A 16,446-nucleotide genomic window follows, 5' to 3' on the forward strand; every position below is an offset into this window, starting at 1 on the left:
GATTTCTTCTCTTTCTTGATAGATTTGGAGACATGAACCCCATCATTGCCAGACCTGCACTTTTAATTTTTTTTTCTTATTGGTGATTTTTGGGCTGCAATAACCTCAAAAACTATTTTTTTTTAAATGTTTGAAGGTCTTCCAAAATATTCATGACAGAAATACAATTGTTCGTGTTGGTTAATGTGCTGAAAGTCTATGTACAACTTTTGTAATTTCCACAATGACAACTTTTTTTCGTAGCTAAATTTCACATTTTGTGTGACTTCCCAACTTAATTTTATTATTTGTTGATCACTGATTTAGGATTAAGAGTAAGCTTAATGTGTGCTTTGTGTTAGAAATTTTAAATATTTTTAAAGATTTTACTTTAAGAGAGAATAATGATGTTTTTCAATGTTTAGTATTGATGTATCAAATACATTACGTTGACAGTCATCTGAGCATTGGTAAAGAATTTCAAACTTTGAGCGAAACACTTAGAACTTTCCAAGCAAATTATATTTTTCTAACTCTTCAGATTCTTTCTGTTATCGAGTCTAAAAAACTTCAAAATTCAATTCCATTTTTGAAGTGTTCCGTGCCTTTTTTAGTTTTAAAACATTCTGAGAAACTAAAATCTATTACGTTTCAGAAAGTAGGACCATTTGTAGAACTACTTACAGCAAAAAAACACTTGAAAATTTTTGTTCTTTACATTTTAGCATTAATCCTTGGAACACCTTTGTTTTTACCTTCTTCAAACCGTCTTGTTGGCTTAAAAAATGTAATAAAAAACTGTTTTAAGGTGATCCAACTCCAAAAAATGGAGGCCGGAGAGACATGGAATGTCTCCCTTGAATGGCCTCCACCCTCTCTTGATCTTTCAACAATCACACAAACACCATCAACGATAGTCGGAAGTGGAATTCCTTTGAACTACGCTGGACTTTCTCTTATTGTTATTCCACTCATCACGCTACTTGGAAACCTTCTGGTTAGTTAGAGTTCAATTGTCAGTTAAAAAATATATACAACTGTGTAATGTTACAGATAAAACTACTTGTTGATGTTTTTGATAAGAATGAAATCTTGAAAAATAAGAAATGTATCTTGATAGTCTAAAATTATCAAAGAAGAAAAAAAAATTTTGTCTCAAAACCCAGAAATTAGGGAGAAATCAGAAAACTTTTTTTTTTTCAAAAAATCGAAACATCAAACAACGAGTTCTTTTGTGCCTCAGTTCGTCTGACATTTAAAATCAATATGCCAAGATACTTCTTAAATTATCTTCGAAACGGTATCAAAATATTATTCAAAATTTGTGAACAAAGAACGATTCCTTGCGATTCTGGAGCAATGTCTTATAGATGTTCGTGTGAAACTCAGTTCCTCACATTTATTGTACATTTGGTTCAATTTCAAACTCCAAAGCACGTTCCAAAATAATAATAAAAAAGTATATTTTCTTTTCAGGTAATAATATCAGTACTCCGGTACCGAGCACTGCAATCAGCCATCAATTTCCTTATCCTAGGCCTGGCTGTGGCGGATCTTTTGGTGGCCATCATAGTTATGCCATACGCGGTTTATGTATATGTAAGTGATCAATTATATGTCTTTTGTTGGCAACCACAGCAACAGCTCTCCATAGCAGCATAGGCTCCCAATCTGCGTTTTCCTGAAGTGACGTGCTGTTCCACCTCTCTCTCTCTCTCTTTGCCTAACAAGGGAAACCGAGGTTGAGAAAAAACGAGAAAAGAGACATCAGCGACCAAGAGCAGTAATTTGTTGAGTGTCTCTCACAAGAGCTCCCGAGCTTTGCTCACACAGATTTATGGTTGTTTTCTGACGGTTGCCACGTCATAAGTTTTGGTAACTAGCTAACTAGTTGCAAACGTTGAAAGTCTCGTTGCATTTATAAATAGTACTAGAACACGTTGAAAATGAAAAAGAAAAGAACATCAAAGAGAAGAGACAAGACATGAAGCTGGTTGATGTAATCCCCTGACAGCTATCACATAACTCTATTGATGGACAGAGTGCCAAACGATACTTCTTTGTTAAGTTCCGTAGGTTTTCCCGTTGAAACAGAACTCTGCAAACTGACTTGACTTAAAAAGAATAGAAAAAGGGGCATGATGATGGATGGTACAAGGAGCGTGTGCGTGTGTGTGTGTGACGTGGAAATGAAGCCCAGTGGGGTGGAAAAGGGGAAAGAACGTGGTGTGAAAAGTGTCAAATTAGATGCACGGAAAGCCGTATTTATTGCTTCCTAGATCCTTCCAACCACGAAGGCTTTTCCTTTTTTTCCGGTAGATTAGAGAAAGCGTCAGGAGTGAAGAATAATGGAGAATTAGGGTAATGCGTATCAGATTCTGCAGAAAAAAGCAATTGAATAATAGACTTTGAAATTGTGTTTCAGTTGGGAAATTTCCATCGACAGTATAAATGAACACCATAATTACTATTGTAGTACAAAAACTAAAAATACCATATATTCTATTTTAGTGCTGCATCGCACTATTCCATTTTGGAAAGGTATATCTCGGTTTATTTTGAAGATATCAAAAATTACTGTTCTACAAAACTATAGAAAAAGAATTCAAAATGATTTATTCATTTGACAATTTTTAATAAAAGAAAAGATAACCGAAAGTAGTCAAAGCAATGGTGTACAGAAGTAAAGAATATACGTTATTCGTTTTTTCAACTGTCCATTAATTTTCCCTAATTTGCAGGTCACCAACGGCGACTGGTATCTAGGAAATCTAATGTGTGACATTTACATGGCATCTGATGTGTGCTGTAGCACAGCTTCTATTCTTCTTCTTGCCGTAATTTCATTCGATCGGTGAGTCGGGAGTTTCGAGTCATCTGAATAGAAAATGAACGTGTGGCTGTTATTCAACCAACCATTTTTTCTTTGTACTCATTTTTTGCATTCAGAATATGACGGGGAACAGCAAAGATCGTGGGAAAAATGTTAAGAGCATAAATCTAAGTATTTTGCTAAAATAAAAATGCACAGTTTTCTACAAAAAACTGAACTGTTCAATTATTTCAGATACCGTGCAGTCTCTTTACCAATTCAGTATTCAAGACAGTCACAAAATGTGAAACGGGTATGGACATTGATAGCTGTTATATGGTTGGTCAGCCTAACATTAGCCAGTCCAATGGTTTTTGGTTAGTTTCATACATATATCCTTTTAAAAAAAATCAAACTCTTCTGAATTGAAGGAGTAAACGTTCGTCCACCAGATGCTAACCCATACGAGTGTCGATTCTACAATGCTGAGTTTTCGATCCTCAGTTCTATGATCTCGTTTGTTATTCCTTGTTTTCTAGGTAAATTGAAAAGCCAAAAATGGTTTATTAAAATAGCTTCCCCGTTTCAGTACTTTTCGTCTATATTCGAATTATAATTGCTCTAAAAAAACGAGAAAAGGCAGCTAAAATGAGGAGAGAGAAGAACACAATTGCGCACGGTTTAACGTAAGATTTATTTGTTTACAATATTTGAAAATATTGAAATTACAGAATGAGGCCTGATACAGGCGAAGAGCAAGTTGACGAAGAAGCTGCAGGGCGTATTGTTGCTGGACCAGGTTAGTTTTCAAGTTTTTGTAAGATTGCATTCAGATGAGCGCACAAAAATTGACTAGGCTTTGATACTTTTTTAAGATTCATAGAAATTTCATAGAGAAGTGAAGTGAATTTTTCTCTTGAGTCGTATAACATAATTTATTTACTGATTTAACCTTTTTGCTTACAGTAATCTTATCGTAGCTTTTTGTGCAGCAGCGAAAACAGTTTCTGTGATTTTTCTTCTTTTCTATTAGTTTCAGATTAAAGCTTTAAATATTATATTTCAATGTCTTTCTCACGTTCTTTTTTTTTCAATTTTACTTCTCTCCTTCCACCTATTTTTTAAATTTTAGCAGTTTAGAATGAAAACTTTAACACATATGCACAATTTCCAACATTAACTACAAGACGAATTGAAAAGTTTTGAGACACACAACTTGGAAACTTATACCTTCCCCTAATATAGCTCAGTTTTGATACGATTTTCCCAAATTCCCTAGACATTTTTTAATTTCCGTTGAAAGTCGTTCATTTTTCAATCCTACATCAGCTCGAGCTAATTTAAGTTCTAGTCTTTCCTCTAAAATTATACTTTCCCTACACGTGTTTCGTCGTTTCCAGTGGTGAATGTCATGATGGCTGCTCTACCATCAATGACTCGTCGGATGAGACAATTCGAACGACATCGTCGCGCAATTGAACTCGCAGGTGATGAAGAATGGGAGGAAGATGAGCTGGACGTTATGGATGAGTGTTGTGGGGGTGACGATGCCGGTGACGATGATGATGATTATCATGCTGATAATGGACAGGGCGTCGTTGAGGCATCGGCACCTCGTACCACTTCCATGCTCCGAAGGATCATAAACGCAGCGTCTGTCGGAACAGCAAACTCGACTGCGCAGAGTGTTGCTTCAGCGTCCGGCATGCCTGCCTTCTTCGCCCAAAATATTTCCACCACCTCTCCGTCTTCTTCTTCGTGTGCTCGTACAACTACTACTACTTCTGCAATACCGAAGGCATCCGGTGATCTACCACTTCCTATGCTCCTGAGTATGTCGGAATTCATATATTCACATGTACTATCAACAGCACCGTTTCCTCATTTCTGCACAGACTATTGCACAACACGCTTCTACCACTTTCACTGATTTCTTATGTTCTTTCATTTTCCAGCTTCTCACTCACTATCACCTCAAGCTTGCAGAACGTTAGTTGCATGATTCATTATAGATAAAAAATGAAATATGGATATTTATTTGGAAAATAAAAATGTTTGCAGTGAAAACTAGCACGAAAGTTAACTCAGCTTGAGCATTTGGGAATTGCGTTGAGCATGATTTATATATTGTATTCCTTGAAAATATTCAACACAGTTTGGTTTCAGATGAAAGAGAATTTGGAAATAGTTCGACACCACGATCAAGTCTTGAATCACTTTCGGAAAATGTCAACGTGATTACAAATGATTTTGTGTCGGAGAATTGCACCACATTTTCAAGGTATGCATTGAAAATTTTACGAATATTTTAAATTTCGTCTCAAATGGACACTAAATTGCGCATCGATTGCTACTATTTTCGTAAAAATTTTGTAAAAATGTGAAAATATGCCACTAGAATGCAATTTATTCCAGAATATCTTTTTTCGAATTTTTTTCAGGGTTATTAGTACTTTTAATAACTAACTTTCTTGTGGCGACCCCTAAAAAACCACGCGCTTTTGGAAACACCATAAAATACTGCAAAATTACGGTAAAAACTACGTAGTAGCGAATTTGCAATAAATACATGAGAATAATTACACGAGAAGTGAAAGTGGTTTAGTTTTTCAACTTTTAAACCTATTTTTCACAATAGCTGTTGAACTTTTGTTGTCTGAAAATGTATTATTTTTGACTGAAGTATAACATATGTTTCTTCCCATATTTACTGATTAATTTTTTCAGAAGATCGTCATATGCTGACGACTCCCAACCAACATCGTCTCAAACTTCATCCGGAGATGGTCGAAGTTACAGTATCAAAGGACAAAAAAGATTTAGAAATTTGTCAAGAAACTATTCAACAAAACATCATAGAAAAGTAGTGAAAGTGAATAGAGGCAATTCTAGAAATAATTCAAGAACAGCATCAATGTAAGTATAGAGTTTGTTTGAAAATTTAATGAAATTCTGTTTGCAGAACAAATCAATCAGATGATGCATTGATTCCTGCAATTATTCGAACAATCTCTAGAAAAAGTCCCCGTTTATTCCGAAGAGATAAGACTGATATTAAAAAACATTCGATGATATTAGCCAATCCAATAACTGAACCTCCAAAGGAATACCGACGAGTATCAATGCCAATTCATCCAACAAATTCACAAACTGAAACTGAAACTATTTCTGCATCACGAGATATTGAAAATCTTCCCACTACGACAATTAGCAGAAGTACGACGGCAAATAGTGAGAATTATAAAGAATTTTGAAGAAAATTTATTTGTTTTTCAGGCGCAGAACTACTTGGATCACCAGATGATTTTGAAAAGTTTCCAGCGTTGATTACTGAAACAGTTTTAGAAGATGTATTAGCTGAAACAAGAGAAGGATGTTTTATGCAACCGACTGTTAGTTTTGCATTAACAGTTAGAGAAATGGAAGGAAATGCTTTGAATAATTTAAAAGGATGCAGTGTTGAATCGAGTCGACGTGTTTCGCAAGTTGATCCTCCCTTGGCCATTCAAATATTAACAAGACCCAGTTTACCACGTAAGTTTTTGAAATTCTTTTTTACATCAAAATATGTTTTTTTATTACATCAAAAAATGTTTTTTGAAACACTTCCGTACTTTGCAGATCTTGACCTCCAACGAATGGATTCAATTGGCACTACATGCTCATCAAAAACACGTGCCGATAGCTTAAGGTCCGTCGACTCGAAAGGCTCAAAGAAAAGCAATCGAAATGGGATTGCTGTCAAGTTGGTCAAGAGGGCTATCAAGCATGAGCATAGTTTGAAGAGGAAGGTAGGCGGATTTCACTTTATTCAGAAAGACATTCCAACTTTTTAGTGAAAAAGGGGTTTAAACACACAATTTCCAGGTCTCAAAAGCACAACGTAAAGAGAAACGAGCCACAAAGACATTGGGTGTTGTTGTTGGAGTATTTCTTGTGTGCTGGGTTCCATTCTTTGTTATTAATATTTTGAATGCAGTTTGCATTTTGCTCAATAAAGATTCGTGTCAGGTAAATGAGCTTTTCTCTTGATTCTTAATTCATATTTCTGAATTTCTCAGGTTGGCTATGATCTCTTCTTCTATTGTACGTGGATTGGTTACATGAATTCATTCATGAATCCCATTATCTATACAATCTTCAACACGGAATTCCGTCGTGCTTTCAAATCAATTATATTCGGCCGAAATTCAACACGCCACCATTTCAGTAACAAGCAGGCGCATGTCTAATATAACTTTTTTTCAATTTTCCATGGGTTTTTTGGGTGTTCGGGTCAACTGATGTTTATGATCTCTTAATTTAAAACTGAAACGATGTGCCAAAAGTTAGGAATTTTGTCTGATATGTACAAAATAAATATTTTAATTTTTCCCATTGAAATCTACCTCCACTTAAAGAGCTTCAATCAAACAATAATTAAGACGTTAACCTGATTAATTTGGGTTTAGTCGGAGTATAAAACCCGAATAATTTAGAGGCTACACCAATAACACACGGGTAACAAAGAGCATCGTCGCAGCTTTGAAAATAGTGGTTTTGGCCATTTTATGTCACGAAAGTTTACTACGATAGGTTGATGACATCTACATTTCAAACCCAAAGGTTGCAGCGATTTCCAGAGGTCAATACAAAAGTGCACAGCAAAATTGTAGAACCCTGATTTCTAGAGGAAAACAACAGTTCAAAAAACAAATTATTCCTATTGAAAACAATATTTCTCATAGAGAACCTCCTTGCTGAAGATCGATAGATTTTATTAAGAACAACGTCAATATGTGCAGATTTGAAAATTAATATGTAGTTGTAGAATTTTTCACATTACTTTGAAACAAGTTTTTCATATTTTGGAATAGGTGAACTTTACCAAGTCCCTTGTCAACCAAATCTAACTTTTGACAGCTTTTGCAAACAGCCCCTTCTATTCAAATAATTGATTGATAATCTGATTGTTGATCAATCTTTCTGCAAAAGAAAATCCCTCGGAAGAGTTCCGTCGCGGCAAAACTACAAGCGTAAGAGTCGGGTAATCATCAAAGATTATTGTGTATTGCGCAATCGTCCTGTGTACTTTTCTCCCATCACCACCAGTATCCAGTTCCCACGTGCGAATGAATAAGTCCATTGTTTACAGAATGTTTCTGGGCACAAAGCAGAATAAGCATCGGAGGGAATCCATCAACTCATTCTCTTCCAAAAACTTTTTTTGCCCTTCTCTCCCACCAAGAAACCGGAATTGTTACTCGAGTGTTTGTGTTCTTTGACGGCTCTCGTTGTGCTTTCTCTTTCTCTCTCTTTGACAGGCCAATGACTAGCCGCGTACCGGCGAGCCAAATCACACAAAACCCACCGACTGATACAAAAAAGTTGCCAACGAGACAAGAAGCATGTGTGGCGTGGTCAGTTTGATTGCTGCTTCTAGAGAGAGCTTTCCTATATAAACGAGAAATAGACGGCACGGCGGTTAGGTATACCTCACCACTCGATAATATGCGTTATCACTTGGCACCAATTGGTCTCTTACTATGGTAGGTATCTAGAAGATTGCGCCACGCATTCTGAACACGAAAACTAGCATTGAATGAACAATAAACATTTTCAGTTTATTTCTTGCTGACGCTCAGGTTGAGCAGCTCAATCCTGGAAGATATTATGCAAAGGCAGCTCCAGTTCTAACTCCCGATCTTCTTAGGCCTTGCTTATCCCCGCCATGCCCAATTGCTGCAAATCCTTTGGCTCCGGGACCTGTGGCACCTGCTCCTGGTCCAGCTCCAGGCCCAGCTCCAGGTCCAGCACCAGAAGAGAACCTACCAACTCCTCCACCAGAGCAATATCCTCCACAAGACTATTCTGTTCAATCTCCACCAGCTCCTCAAGGGCAACAGCCTATCTATCCAGGAGGCCAAACTCCACAAGGGTATCCAGCTCACAGACCTGTCTATCCACAACAACCATTACAAAATCCACAAGGTTATCCACAAGGATACCCCAATGCTGCTCAATCTCCTTCTCAGCCACCAGGATACCCACAACAACAAGCCTCACAAGGCTATCCACAACCTCCGCAGGCACAACAGACTCCTCAAGGGTATCCAGGTCCTGCTCAAATCCCACAGGGCTATCCACAAAATCAGCAAGCTCCACAAATGTCACAAGGATATTCACAGGCTTCACAACAAGCTCCCCAAGGTCATCCATCTGGCCCACAGCAACCTTTAATGACTGGACAATATCCACCATCCCAACAGAAACCACAGGGATATACACAAGGGTATCAAGATTCTGCTCAAGTTCCACAGGGATATCCCCAAAGTCAACAAGCTCCTCAGGCCCCACAAGGATATCCACAGCAACCACCACAAGATCCTACCCAATATGCTCAGCCTCCGCAACAACAACAACCATATCCATATCCATCACAGCAACAACTTCAATCACAGGCTTCCCAAGGATATCCTCAAAATTATCCACAGCAACAACCCATGCCATCCCAATATTCCCCACAGCAGGCTCAACAACAGTTGCCACCAAGCCAGTACCCTGAGCAAGGCCCCGGCCCAATTCAACAGCAATTCCCACAACAATATCCTCAAGGACCTGCACAACAACAAGCTCCTGGCCCACAACAATATCCACAGGGGCTTCAAGGATCTCCGCAAGGATCACAACAGCAGCAAATGCCACCTCAACCACAGCAACAAATGCCTTCATACAATCAGCCAGAAGCCCTGCGACAGGAGATTGACCAAATTCAGGAAGGTCCAATGCCTACACGTGGAAACCGTTTGCAGTTTGGAGATGAAGCTCAGGCAGTTTTCTCCAAGGCCGTATACACTTCTTCTGGCGTTCCTGCACCAAGAGCTGGGAAATATCTTCAACCACCAAGAGCACCAAACGCTGAGCCAGCTGGAGCCAAGGCATTCACTTATGCCAATTACTTCATTGGAAGTAACAAAAAGCCGTCTTCGGATTAAGAGACCCAACTACCGTGACAAAGCTTTGACGAACCCCCGACTACGATCTGTATTATTTATCTGTAAATATTGTATTGTAAGATCATTCCATTCAATAAATATTTCAATGACATTGAACACTTGTGTACATAAGCTTGTTAAAAAGACAGGAAAATGTGTGGATGAGTCAATCTTTGTGCATATTGTGTTACAAGTGAGGTCGGACATAAGGATAACTAGTAGACGGATTGTCGCGAAAATTAGTTGGGTCACTACTAGGATATGAATGCATTTATAGTGAAGAAACATTTTTTCATGGTTTCTGTTTGATATATTGTCGCTTGTTTAAATTCACCAAAGTGTGAAAGACCTATATACAAACCTACCTACCTGTCTCCAAGGCGCCTTTCGCCGATGAATTTAACTGAAAAAAAAGAAGAAGAAGAACAATATCTTAATTTGTTGCAGTCTTAAAATTGAGCATTTCAGGACTATCCTAATAAAATGACCTCATGAATCGAACAGAGATTTTTGACTTTATTGATCATAATATGAAAAATTTATATCCAGAAATTAACTCTTAATGAATCTGTAATCCCTTTTATCAAAATATCCGTTTTTAAAGCAAAATCTTTCACAAATCTCTTGTCAGAGATGCTTTCAATTTGGCAGCGTCTTCAAAAACTATCTGAAACTCAGATTCAATGACACATTTCATATTCAAATTATTCATTGTGCAGTTCACGGTTGCAAAATATACATAAAAGTTTTGAAAGATTTTCGTAGAAGTCACGCATCTTATGCCTTGACAGTCTTGGCCTTGTTGGATCCGATCCAGTAAGCGGCAGTTTGGAATGGAGCGTAGGCTGGAACTGCGGCTGGAACGGCTGCTGGGGCAAAAGCTGGAGCAAATGCTGGAGCGGCGGCAACTGGAAGTCCGTTGATGGAAGCAGCAGCAAGTGCTGGAGCAGCAGCAATCATTGGGGATGCGACTGGAGCTGGAGCATAAGCTGGGGCGAAGGCTGGAGCAGCGGCAACGACTGGAGCTGGTGCATATGCTGGAGCCAAAGCTGGAGCGGCAGCGACGACTGGTGCTGGAGCAAATGCTGGTGCCGCAAGTCCTGGAGCATATGCTGGAGCAGCAAGAGCTGGGGCGTAGGCTGGAGCTCCAAGAGCTGGAGCGTAAGCTGGAGCAGCAAAGGCTGGGGCAGCTGCAACTGCTGGAGCAGCGGCTCCACCGAACAACGCCTGGTAGAATGGTGAGTAAGAAGTGGATGGCCAGGCAGCCAATTGAGCGGTAGAGACAGCGAACAAAGCACAGAAGATACTAAAAAATTAAATAAGATTTATACAGTTTACAATTGAAGTATTTTTAAAATTGCTCAATAAGTCTAGATTCTGTAATTTTTAGAAAACTTAAAAAATACAAAGCTATAAAAAGAAAAGAAACTTACGCGACAGACTTCATAATGAGTTGAGTGGTGATAGCAGAAAAGCTGATGAAATTCTGAGTAATTCCATCCTTTTATACGTTTCTGTTGAGCAAACTACGCATTGGGGCGATTACGGTATCAGTCTTCAGCTCCCCCAGCTCCCTTCATTTTTTATGTTCTCTAACGGTGAGGGAGGAGGGTAAATAGGCGAATAAAAAATTCTCATGAGCAAACTTTCTTTCCGCGCGCCCGGCGTTCTTCTTCAGCTTACCGCGAGAAAAGATCAGTTGAAGAGAAAGAAGAAGAAGAAGAGCCAGAAAGGTGTCAGTTACTTTGTCGGTAAAAATTGGAAAAAAATGACAAAGTCGACCGGTTATCCGGTCTGTTTGCATTTTACCGGTGCACTTTCACTCGGTGCGTTTTTGGTAGACGCGATGCGGAATAAAAAGTAAGACTGGATGCCGATATTGTTTATATTGCACCATTTCTGTTTGATTGGAATTCAATTGTACTGTATAGGTGTCAAGAATGACAATTGACTGCGTATTGCATGAAGAATGAGCAGGTTTCTGAAAAAAGAGTTCAAAGAATGCTCTGAACATTGTGTAGTTACAACAGATTTGGAAACGGAAAAGGAATGTAAGGAGGGGAGCAAAGATAACTTGCAAACAGAAGTACGGAAGTTTTTTTTCAATTGGAGTGAAATCAAAATCTGCAAGGTTTATTAAAATGTTTCAAGCTGTTATTTTTGAAAAAAAATTAATTACAGTTTTCACAGTCAATTTTTTCACAACGTAATCTCACAACATTTGTATTGCGAACAGTCTTTTCCGAGATGGGTACATTGTTTCCAGTCTTTGATCGCAATGAAACCAATATTTTTCCTTTTAATAGCAACATGCGAAAACTAATTAAAAATCCGATGAAATTTTGACACCTGCCTTTGACACCTGATTTAATGTTATTCGGAAATTTTCATTTATTATGATTGTTTACTTTCAAAAAAATTATTATTATTTTGTGCTCATCATTTTTGGCAATTATGATTCTTTATTAGCAGACCAGCACACAAATCTCTTCAGTTTCCATGCTTCTCCGAAAATGATGAAAAACGATCTTCAGCGGGCGCCTTATACCAACACGCGTTCTTTTCTTTCAAAGTACGTAACCGCGCCCGACAGTGGGCATGGCTAATGGCACAAAGCATTGGCAAGGCATATAAAAGAGTCTACGAGACACCGAAGTATATTCATCAGACGATCACTACTTTTCTTCTCATCATGCAAACCTTCTCGTGAGTGAAATATACAACTAAAACTGTGTTTATTATCAAACTAATAAAATGTTATTTCAGATCTCTTCTTCTTGCTTTGGGTCTTTTCTCTGAAGCTTCTGCTCAATTGGCTGCCTGGCCATCGCAGAGTTACTCTCCATTCTACCAAGCATTGTTTGGTGGTGCTAGCACCCCAGTTCTCTCTGCTCCAGTTGCAAAAACCGCTCCATCTGCAATTCCACTCGCTGCTCCAGCTCTTCCAGTTCCAGTTGCTGCTGCGCCATTCTTCGCATCACCAGCACCAGTGCTCGCAGCTCCAGCTCCACTTTTGGCTCCACCAGCTCCAGTCTTCGCTGCCCCACGACCAGTCTTCGCTGCCCCAGCTCTTGCTCCAGTTGCTCCAATGGCCCCAGTTCTTCGTGGTCCAGCTTTCGCCTACGCTCCATCTCCAGTTCTTGCTCCAGTTGGAGTCGCCCCAGTTGCCCCAGCTCCAGTCTTCGCTGCTCCAGCTTTTGCACCAGTTGCTCCAGTTCTTGCTGCCCCAAGATTTGTCCCGGCTTACGCTCCATTCGCCCGTGCTGCTATGTTCATCGGATCCAACAAGGCCAAGACGTACGTTTAAAAAATATAGATTTATGAGACTTCAACTTTGAAATTTCAGCGCATAAGAAGGCGCTTCTTGCTCAAGAAGTCTTCAACGACAAATTATCATTTTTGTATATATCGATCACTTTTATATCTTTTCATTTTTTACCAACAATGATTATCTATTTATTATTCGACTCGTCTAATAAATTATGGATACTTTTTTCATTTATTGTTTTGAATCGACAAGAGTATTAAAATTATGTCGAATGGATAATAGATCAACTAATATTTTAACTCAAAAGTTTACAATTTCGAAGAAGCGGTAGGTATCCTTCATAAATAAAACTAGTACAACACATTCGACTTTCGACATTAAAAATAAATCGGAGATTCGTCTGTTTTCCAGGTGTCCTGGTGATTCCAGGTGACACATGCACCTACGCCTGAAGATGTGCCTGTCTACTATTAAAGTCACAACTAGAAGAAAGATTGACTCATATACTGAACGGTGACAGTTAAAAATATTTTCTTGGAAGTTTCCGAATGATTGAAATTCAGATCGTTGACAAGCCTTACAGTTTTTAGCTGTTCAATGCTTTAGTTTGTGTTTCAGAACCATGAAAGCTCAAGATTAAACGAAATCAAGAAAACCCCAAGTTAAATGAAGTTGAAACGGTTTTCTTTGTTTTTAATCAACATTCATTTTTTAACGATGTGTTCGGTCAAATAGTCAGACAATTTTTTCAAGTAATTTTTTTCAAACGTACAAATGTGTCCTTCTCTTTGTTTATTAATGTTTACCCTGGGTTTAGAGCAAACAATGCAAACAATTGACCGTCTACACAAGATCATGCTAAACACACGTGGACGACAAAAAGCTGATGATTGACGCTACTTTTCATGTTTCTAGCCGGATATGAGTAGGAACAATGAGATTATTATATATTAGTGGAATACCAATATTGTGATTGAACAAAGGAAATTTGGTCGGAGCAGATCTTCCTCACAGTTATAGCTTTTTTTAAGACTGTGTAGGTTGGAATTTAAATTCAAAAACGCCGACAAGACCTAAATTTCCTAAAAACAATTATTGGAAAACTGTAAGCCATATGAAAGATCTAAAAATAGGTTCCTCTCACACTTCGTTTTTCAGCCAAATTTTTTCGTACTTCTTGGAAGTTTTTCGCTCTGTCCTTTTTATTCTTACTAATGTGGTTTGGTACTACAGCTTAAGACAATAAGACAATACCCCACAAGCGACACTCGCCCTGTAAGTTTTCAAGAAACAATTTAAATGTGCATAATTTATTATACGGAGGGAATAATAAATAGTACAGGCAAGTTTTCGAATTATACAGAAATGATGACGTCGTTGGATGACTTCTTGAACAAGAAGTGGAAGCAAACCTTCTTATGCGCTGAAAAATTAGTATGTCATCCAGAATAATTTGATTCTGGGTTGTACTTACGTCTTGGCCTTGTTGGATCCGATGAACATCGCAGCACGGGCGAATGGAGCGTACGCTGGGACAAATCTTGGGGCAGCAAGAACTGGAGCAACAGGTGCCAAAGCTGGAGCAGCGAAGACTGGAGCTGGGGCAACTGGGGCGACTCCAACTGGAGCAAGAACTGGAGATGGAGCGTAGGCGAAAGCTGGACCACGAAGAATTGGGGCCATTGGAGCAACTGGAGCAAGAGCTGGGGAAGCGAAGACTGGTCGTGGGGCGGCGAAGACTGGAGCTGGTGGAGCCAAAAGTGGAGCTGGAGCTGCGAGCACTGGTGCTGGTGGTGTGAAGAATGGGGCAGCAGCAATTGGAACTGGAAGAGCTGGAGCAGCAAGTGGAATTGCAGATGGAGCAGTCTTTGCAACTGGAGCAGAGAGAACTGGGGTGCTAGCACCACCAAACAATGCTTGGTAGAATGGAGAGTAACTCTGCGATGGCCAGGCAGCCAATTGAGCAGAGGCTCCAGAGAAAAGACTTAAAGCAAGAAGAAGAGCTCTGAAATAACATTTTATTGATTTGATAATAAACACTAATTTAGCTGTATATTTCACTCACGAGAAGGTTTGCATGATGATTAGAAGACCAGTGATGATCGTTTGATGGCTTCTCCGTTCCATCTTTCACCTTTTATATGGCGGGGCGGTCGAGACAAAAACGCTTTCGCACGCACGAGCATGCCGATTTGCTCGGCCGCCCTATTCATTGGGAAAAAGCGACAAAGTTGCATGCCGTGTGTGTGCCGGTTACTTGTCCTGAAACGGAAGTGAAGACATACGTGAAATTGAATAGTACGCTAGTATCTGGGTGCGTGAGTATCGAATTGAAACTATGGGCATTCAATGAGTGCAATGAATTGACTGTGGGTCTGCCAATTCATCGATCAGAACATCAAAAGTTTAGTGGACTAAATTTTTTCGAAAAAGTATGGAATATGTGTGGAAACATTTTTAAAAGTCATTGTGCACATAGTCTAGGTGAGTCATAATTCAATAGACTCTTCTCAAAATAACTTTGCGGGTTTTTATGGAAGTAAGAATATTTTGTGATTTATTTTGTAATTAGAAGTTTGTAACTAGAAACTGTAAAAGACTTGCCAGGGATCAAATTTTTGATTTGAAAATTGACGGAACAACTCGAAAAAACATCTTCGTTTTTGTTAATTCTAAATGTTAACTTGTAAAATTAACTTTTGTTTTTATCACTACTCCGAGTTAATTTGGTGTCCCACTTTACCTATCAATTGTCATATCATGTATCATTCTTAATTTCTTCTACATACTTGTTCTCTTGTGTTGATCTCAAAGAACAAAACAAAAACATTTTTTTCTTTTCTCTCATTTTTCACTGTTCCCACACTTCTGTTTGCTCCTCTTCGGGACGCACCGAACACTTTTTTGCGCCACGTGCTATCGTCAATGGGCTCAAATGAATTCAAGTTATACGGCCAACTGATATCTGATTTGAATGAATGCAAATAAAAAGATTATCATAAGCTTAGAGACTAGTTACCTATCCTCCGATCACTGATTGTTCTTGGTTCAGACTAGAGTTTTATTTGAGCACTCGATTTGTGTTTGCACTTTGCACCTCGATTATACAGACTGTCTACTTAAAATAGAGAATGATCTAGTTATCTTGATATCTTATCACTTTGTAGTTTACTCCGCTTCATGATCCTCCCGGTTTTCTCAATCATGCGATCTTTGACGTATTTGTGATTTTTCTACTCTACTTCTTGAGAACGCGCACATTGACAAAAGAATGCCACATTTAGAAGAAAGAACGGAGTTCGCGGAGCACTCAAATGTCGGTAGATGATGATGCAAAAACATATGGTTAGCGCAAGAGGTGTGGAAATCACTTGCGGAATTTTTTTAATGAGGAAGAAAGAGAAACGAACAAA

General features: G+C 38.8%; 5 protein-coding genes and 3 non-coding genes across 13 annotated transcripts; 5 read left to right on the forward strand and 3 right to left on the reverse strand.

The window, feature by feature from the left end:
- Positions 1-781: 781 nt before the first annotated feature.
- On the forward strand, positions 782-7,168 carry dop-2 (Dopamine receptor 2; the record flags this gene model as incomplete). 6 transcript variants are annotated; one of them, NM_001269197.4, is made up of 15 exons in its annotated part: positions 782-976; positions 1,456-1,578; positions 2,721-2,833; positions 3,047-3,168; positions 3,223-3,330; positions 3,381-3,477; positions 3,523-3,590; positions 4,192-4,623; positions 4,958-5,072; positions 5,519-5,707; positions 5,754-6,022; positions 6,068-6,325; positions 6,413-6,582; positions 6,659-6,802; positions 6,853-7,163. In NM_001269197.4, 15 exons carry the CDS (start codon positions 806-808, stop codon positions 7,021-7,023), a joined length of 2,550 nt encoding a protein of 849 aa, NP_001256126.1. The 6 variants fall into 6 exon arrangements, with proteins under 6 accessions (NP_001256126.1, NP_001256127.1, NP_001024047.1 ...); NM_001269198.4 differs by having other exon boundaries at positions 787-976; positions 4,192-4,278; positions 6,853-7,166; NM_001373077.2 differs by having other exon boundaries at positions 806-976; positions 4,192-4,278; positions 5,754-6,007; positions 6,853-7,140.
- K09G1.5 lies at positions 1,633-1,841 on the reverse strand. Its single transcript, NR_069204.1, has one exon. It is a non-coding gene; the product is annotated as an Unclassified non-coding RNA K09G1.5 (non-coding RNA).
- Positions 7,169-8,256: 1,088 nt separating the features above from the next.
- Positions 8,257-9,877, forward strand: pqn-63 (Prion-like-(Q/N-rich)-domain-bearing protein). Its single transcript, NM_073078.6, has 2 exons — positions 8,257-8,319; positions 8,394-9,877. The coding sequence occupies exons 1-2, from the start codon at positions 8,282-8,284 to the stop codon at positions 9,763-9,765; spliced, it is 1,410 nt and encodes a 469-aa protein (NP_505479.3). The 5' UTR covers positions 8,257-8,281; the 3' UTR covers positions 9,766-9,877.
- Positions 9,878-10,456: 579 nt separating this feature from the next.
- idpc-7 (Intrinsically Disordered Protein, class C) lies at positions 10,457-11,245 on the reverse strand. Its single transcript, NM_073079.6, has 2 exons — positions 11,199-11,245; positions 10,457-11,071 (listed from the first exon to the last, which is right to left on the reverse strand). Exons 1-2 carry the CDS (start codon positions 11,210-11,212, stop codon positions 10,543-10,545), a joined length of 543 nt encoding a protein of 180 aa, NP_505480.2. The 5' UTR covers positions 11,213-11,245; the 3' UTR covers positions 10,457-10,542.
- A 672-nt stretch (positions 11,246-11,917) lies between these two features.
- Positions 11,918-12,006, forward strand: T06E4.20. Its single transcript, NR_102053.1, has one exon. It is a non-coding gene; the product is annotated as a small nucleolar RNA T06E4.20 (small nucleolar RNA).
- Positions 12,007-12,375: 369 nt separating this feature from the next.
- idpc-6 (Intrinsically Disordered Protein, class C) lies at positions 12,376-13,262 on the forward strand. Its single transcript, NM_073080.5, has 3 exons — positions 12,376-12,471; positions 12,532-13,062; positions 13,112-13,262. The coding sequence occupies exons 1-3, from the start codon at positions 12,458-12,460 to the stop codon at positions 13,116-13,118; spliced, it is 552 nt and encodes a 183-aa protein (NP_505481.2). The 5' UTR covers positions 12,376-12,457; the 3' UTR covers positions 13,119-13,262.
- Positions 13,263-14,330: 1,068 nt separating this feature from the next.
- On the reverse strand, positions 14,331-15,160 carry idpc-5 (Intrinsically Disordered Protein, class C; the record flags this gene model as incomplete). Its single annotated transcript, NM_073081.4, has 3 exons — positions 14,331-14,456; positions 14,508-15,038; positions 15,099-15,160. 3 exons carry the CDS (start codon positions 15,158-15,160, stop codon positions 14,450-14,452), a joined length of 600 nt encoding a protein of 199 aa, NP_505482.1. The 3' UTR covers positions 14,331-14,449.
- Positions 15,161-15,313: 153 nt separating this feature from the next.
- On the forward strand, positions 15,314-15,437 carry T06E4.19. Its single transcript, NR_069205.1, has one exon. It is a non-coding gene; the product is annotated as an Unclassified non-coding RNA T06E4.19 (non-coding RNA).
- Positions 15,438-16,446: the final 1,009 nt, after the last annotated feature.

The sequence above is a fragment of the Caenorhabditis elegans genome, chromosome V (genome assembly GCF_000002985.6).
Source record: "Caenorhabditis elegans chromosome V".
NCBI lineage: Eukaryota > Metazoa > Nematoda > Chromadorea > Rhabditida > Rhabditidae > Caenorhabditis > Caenorhabditis elegans.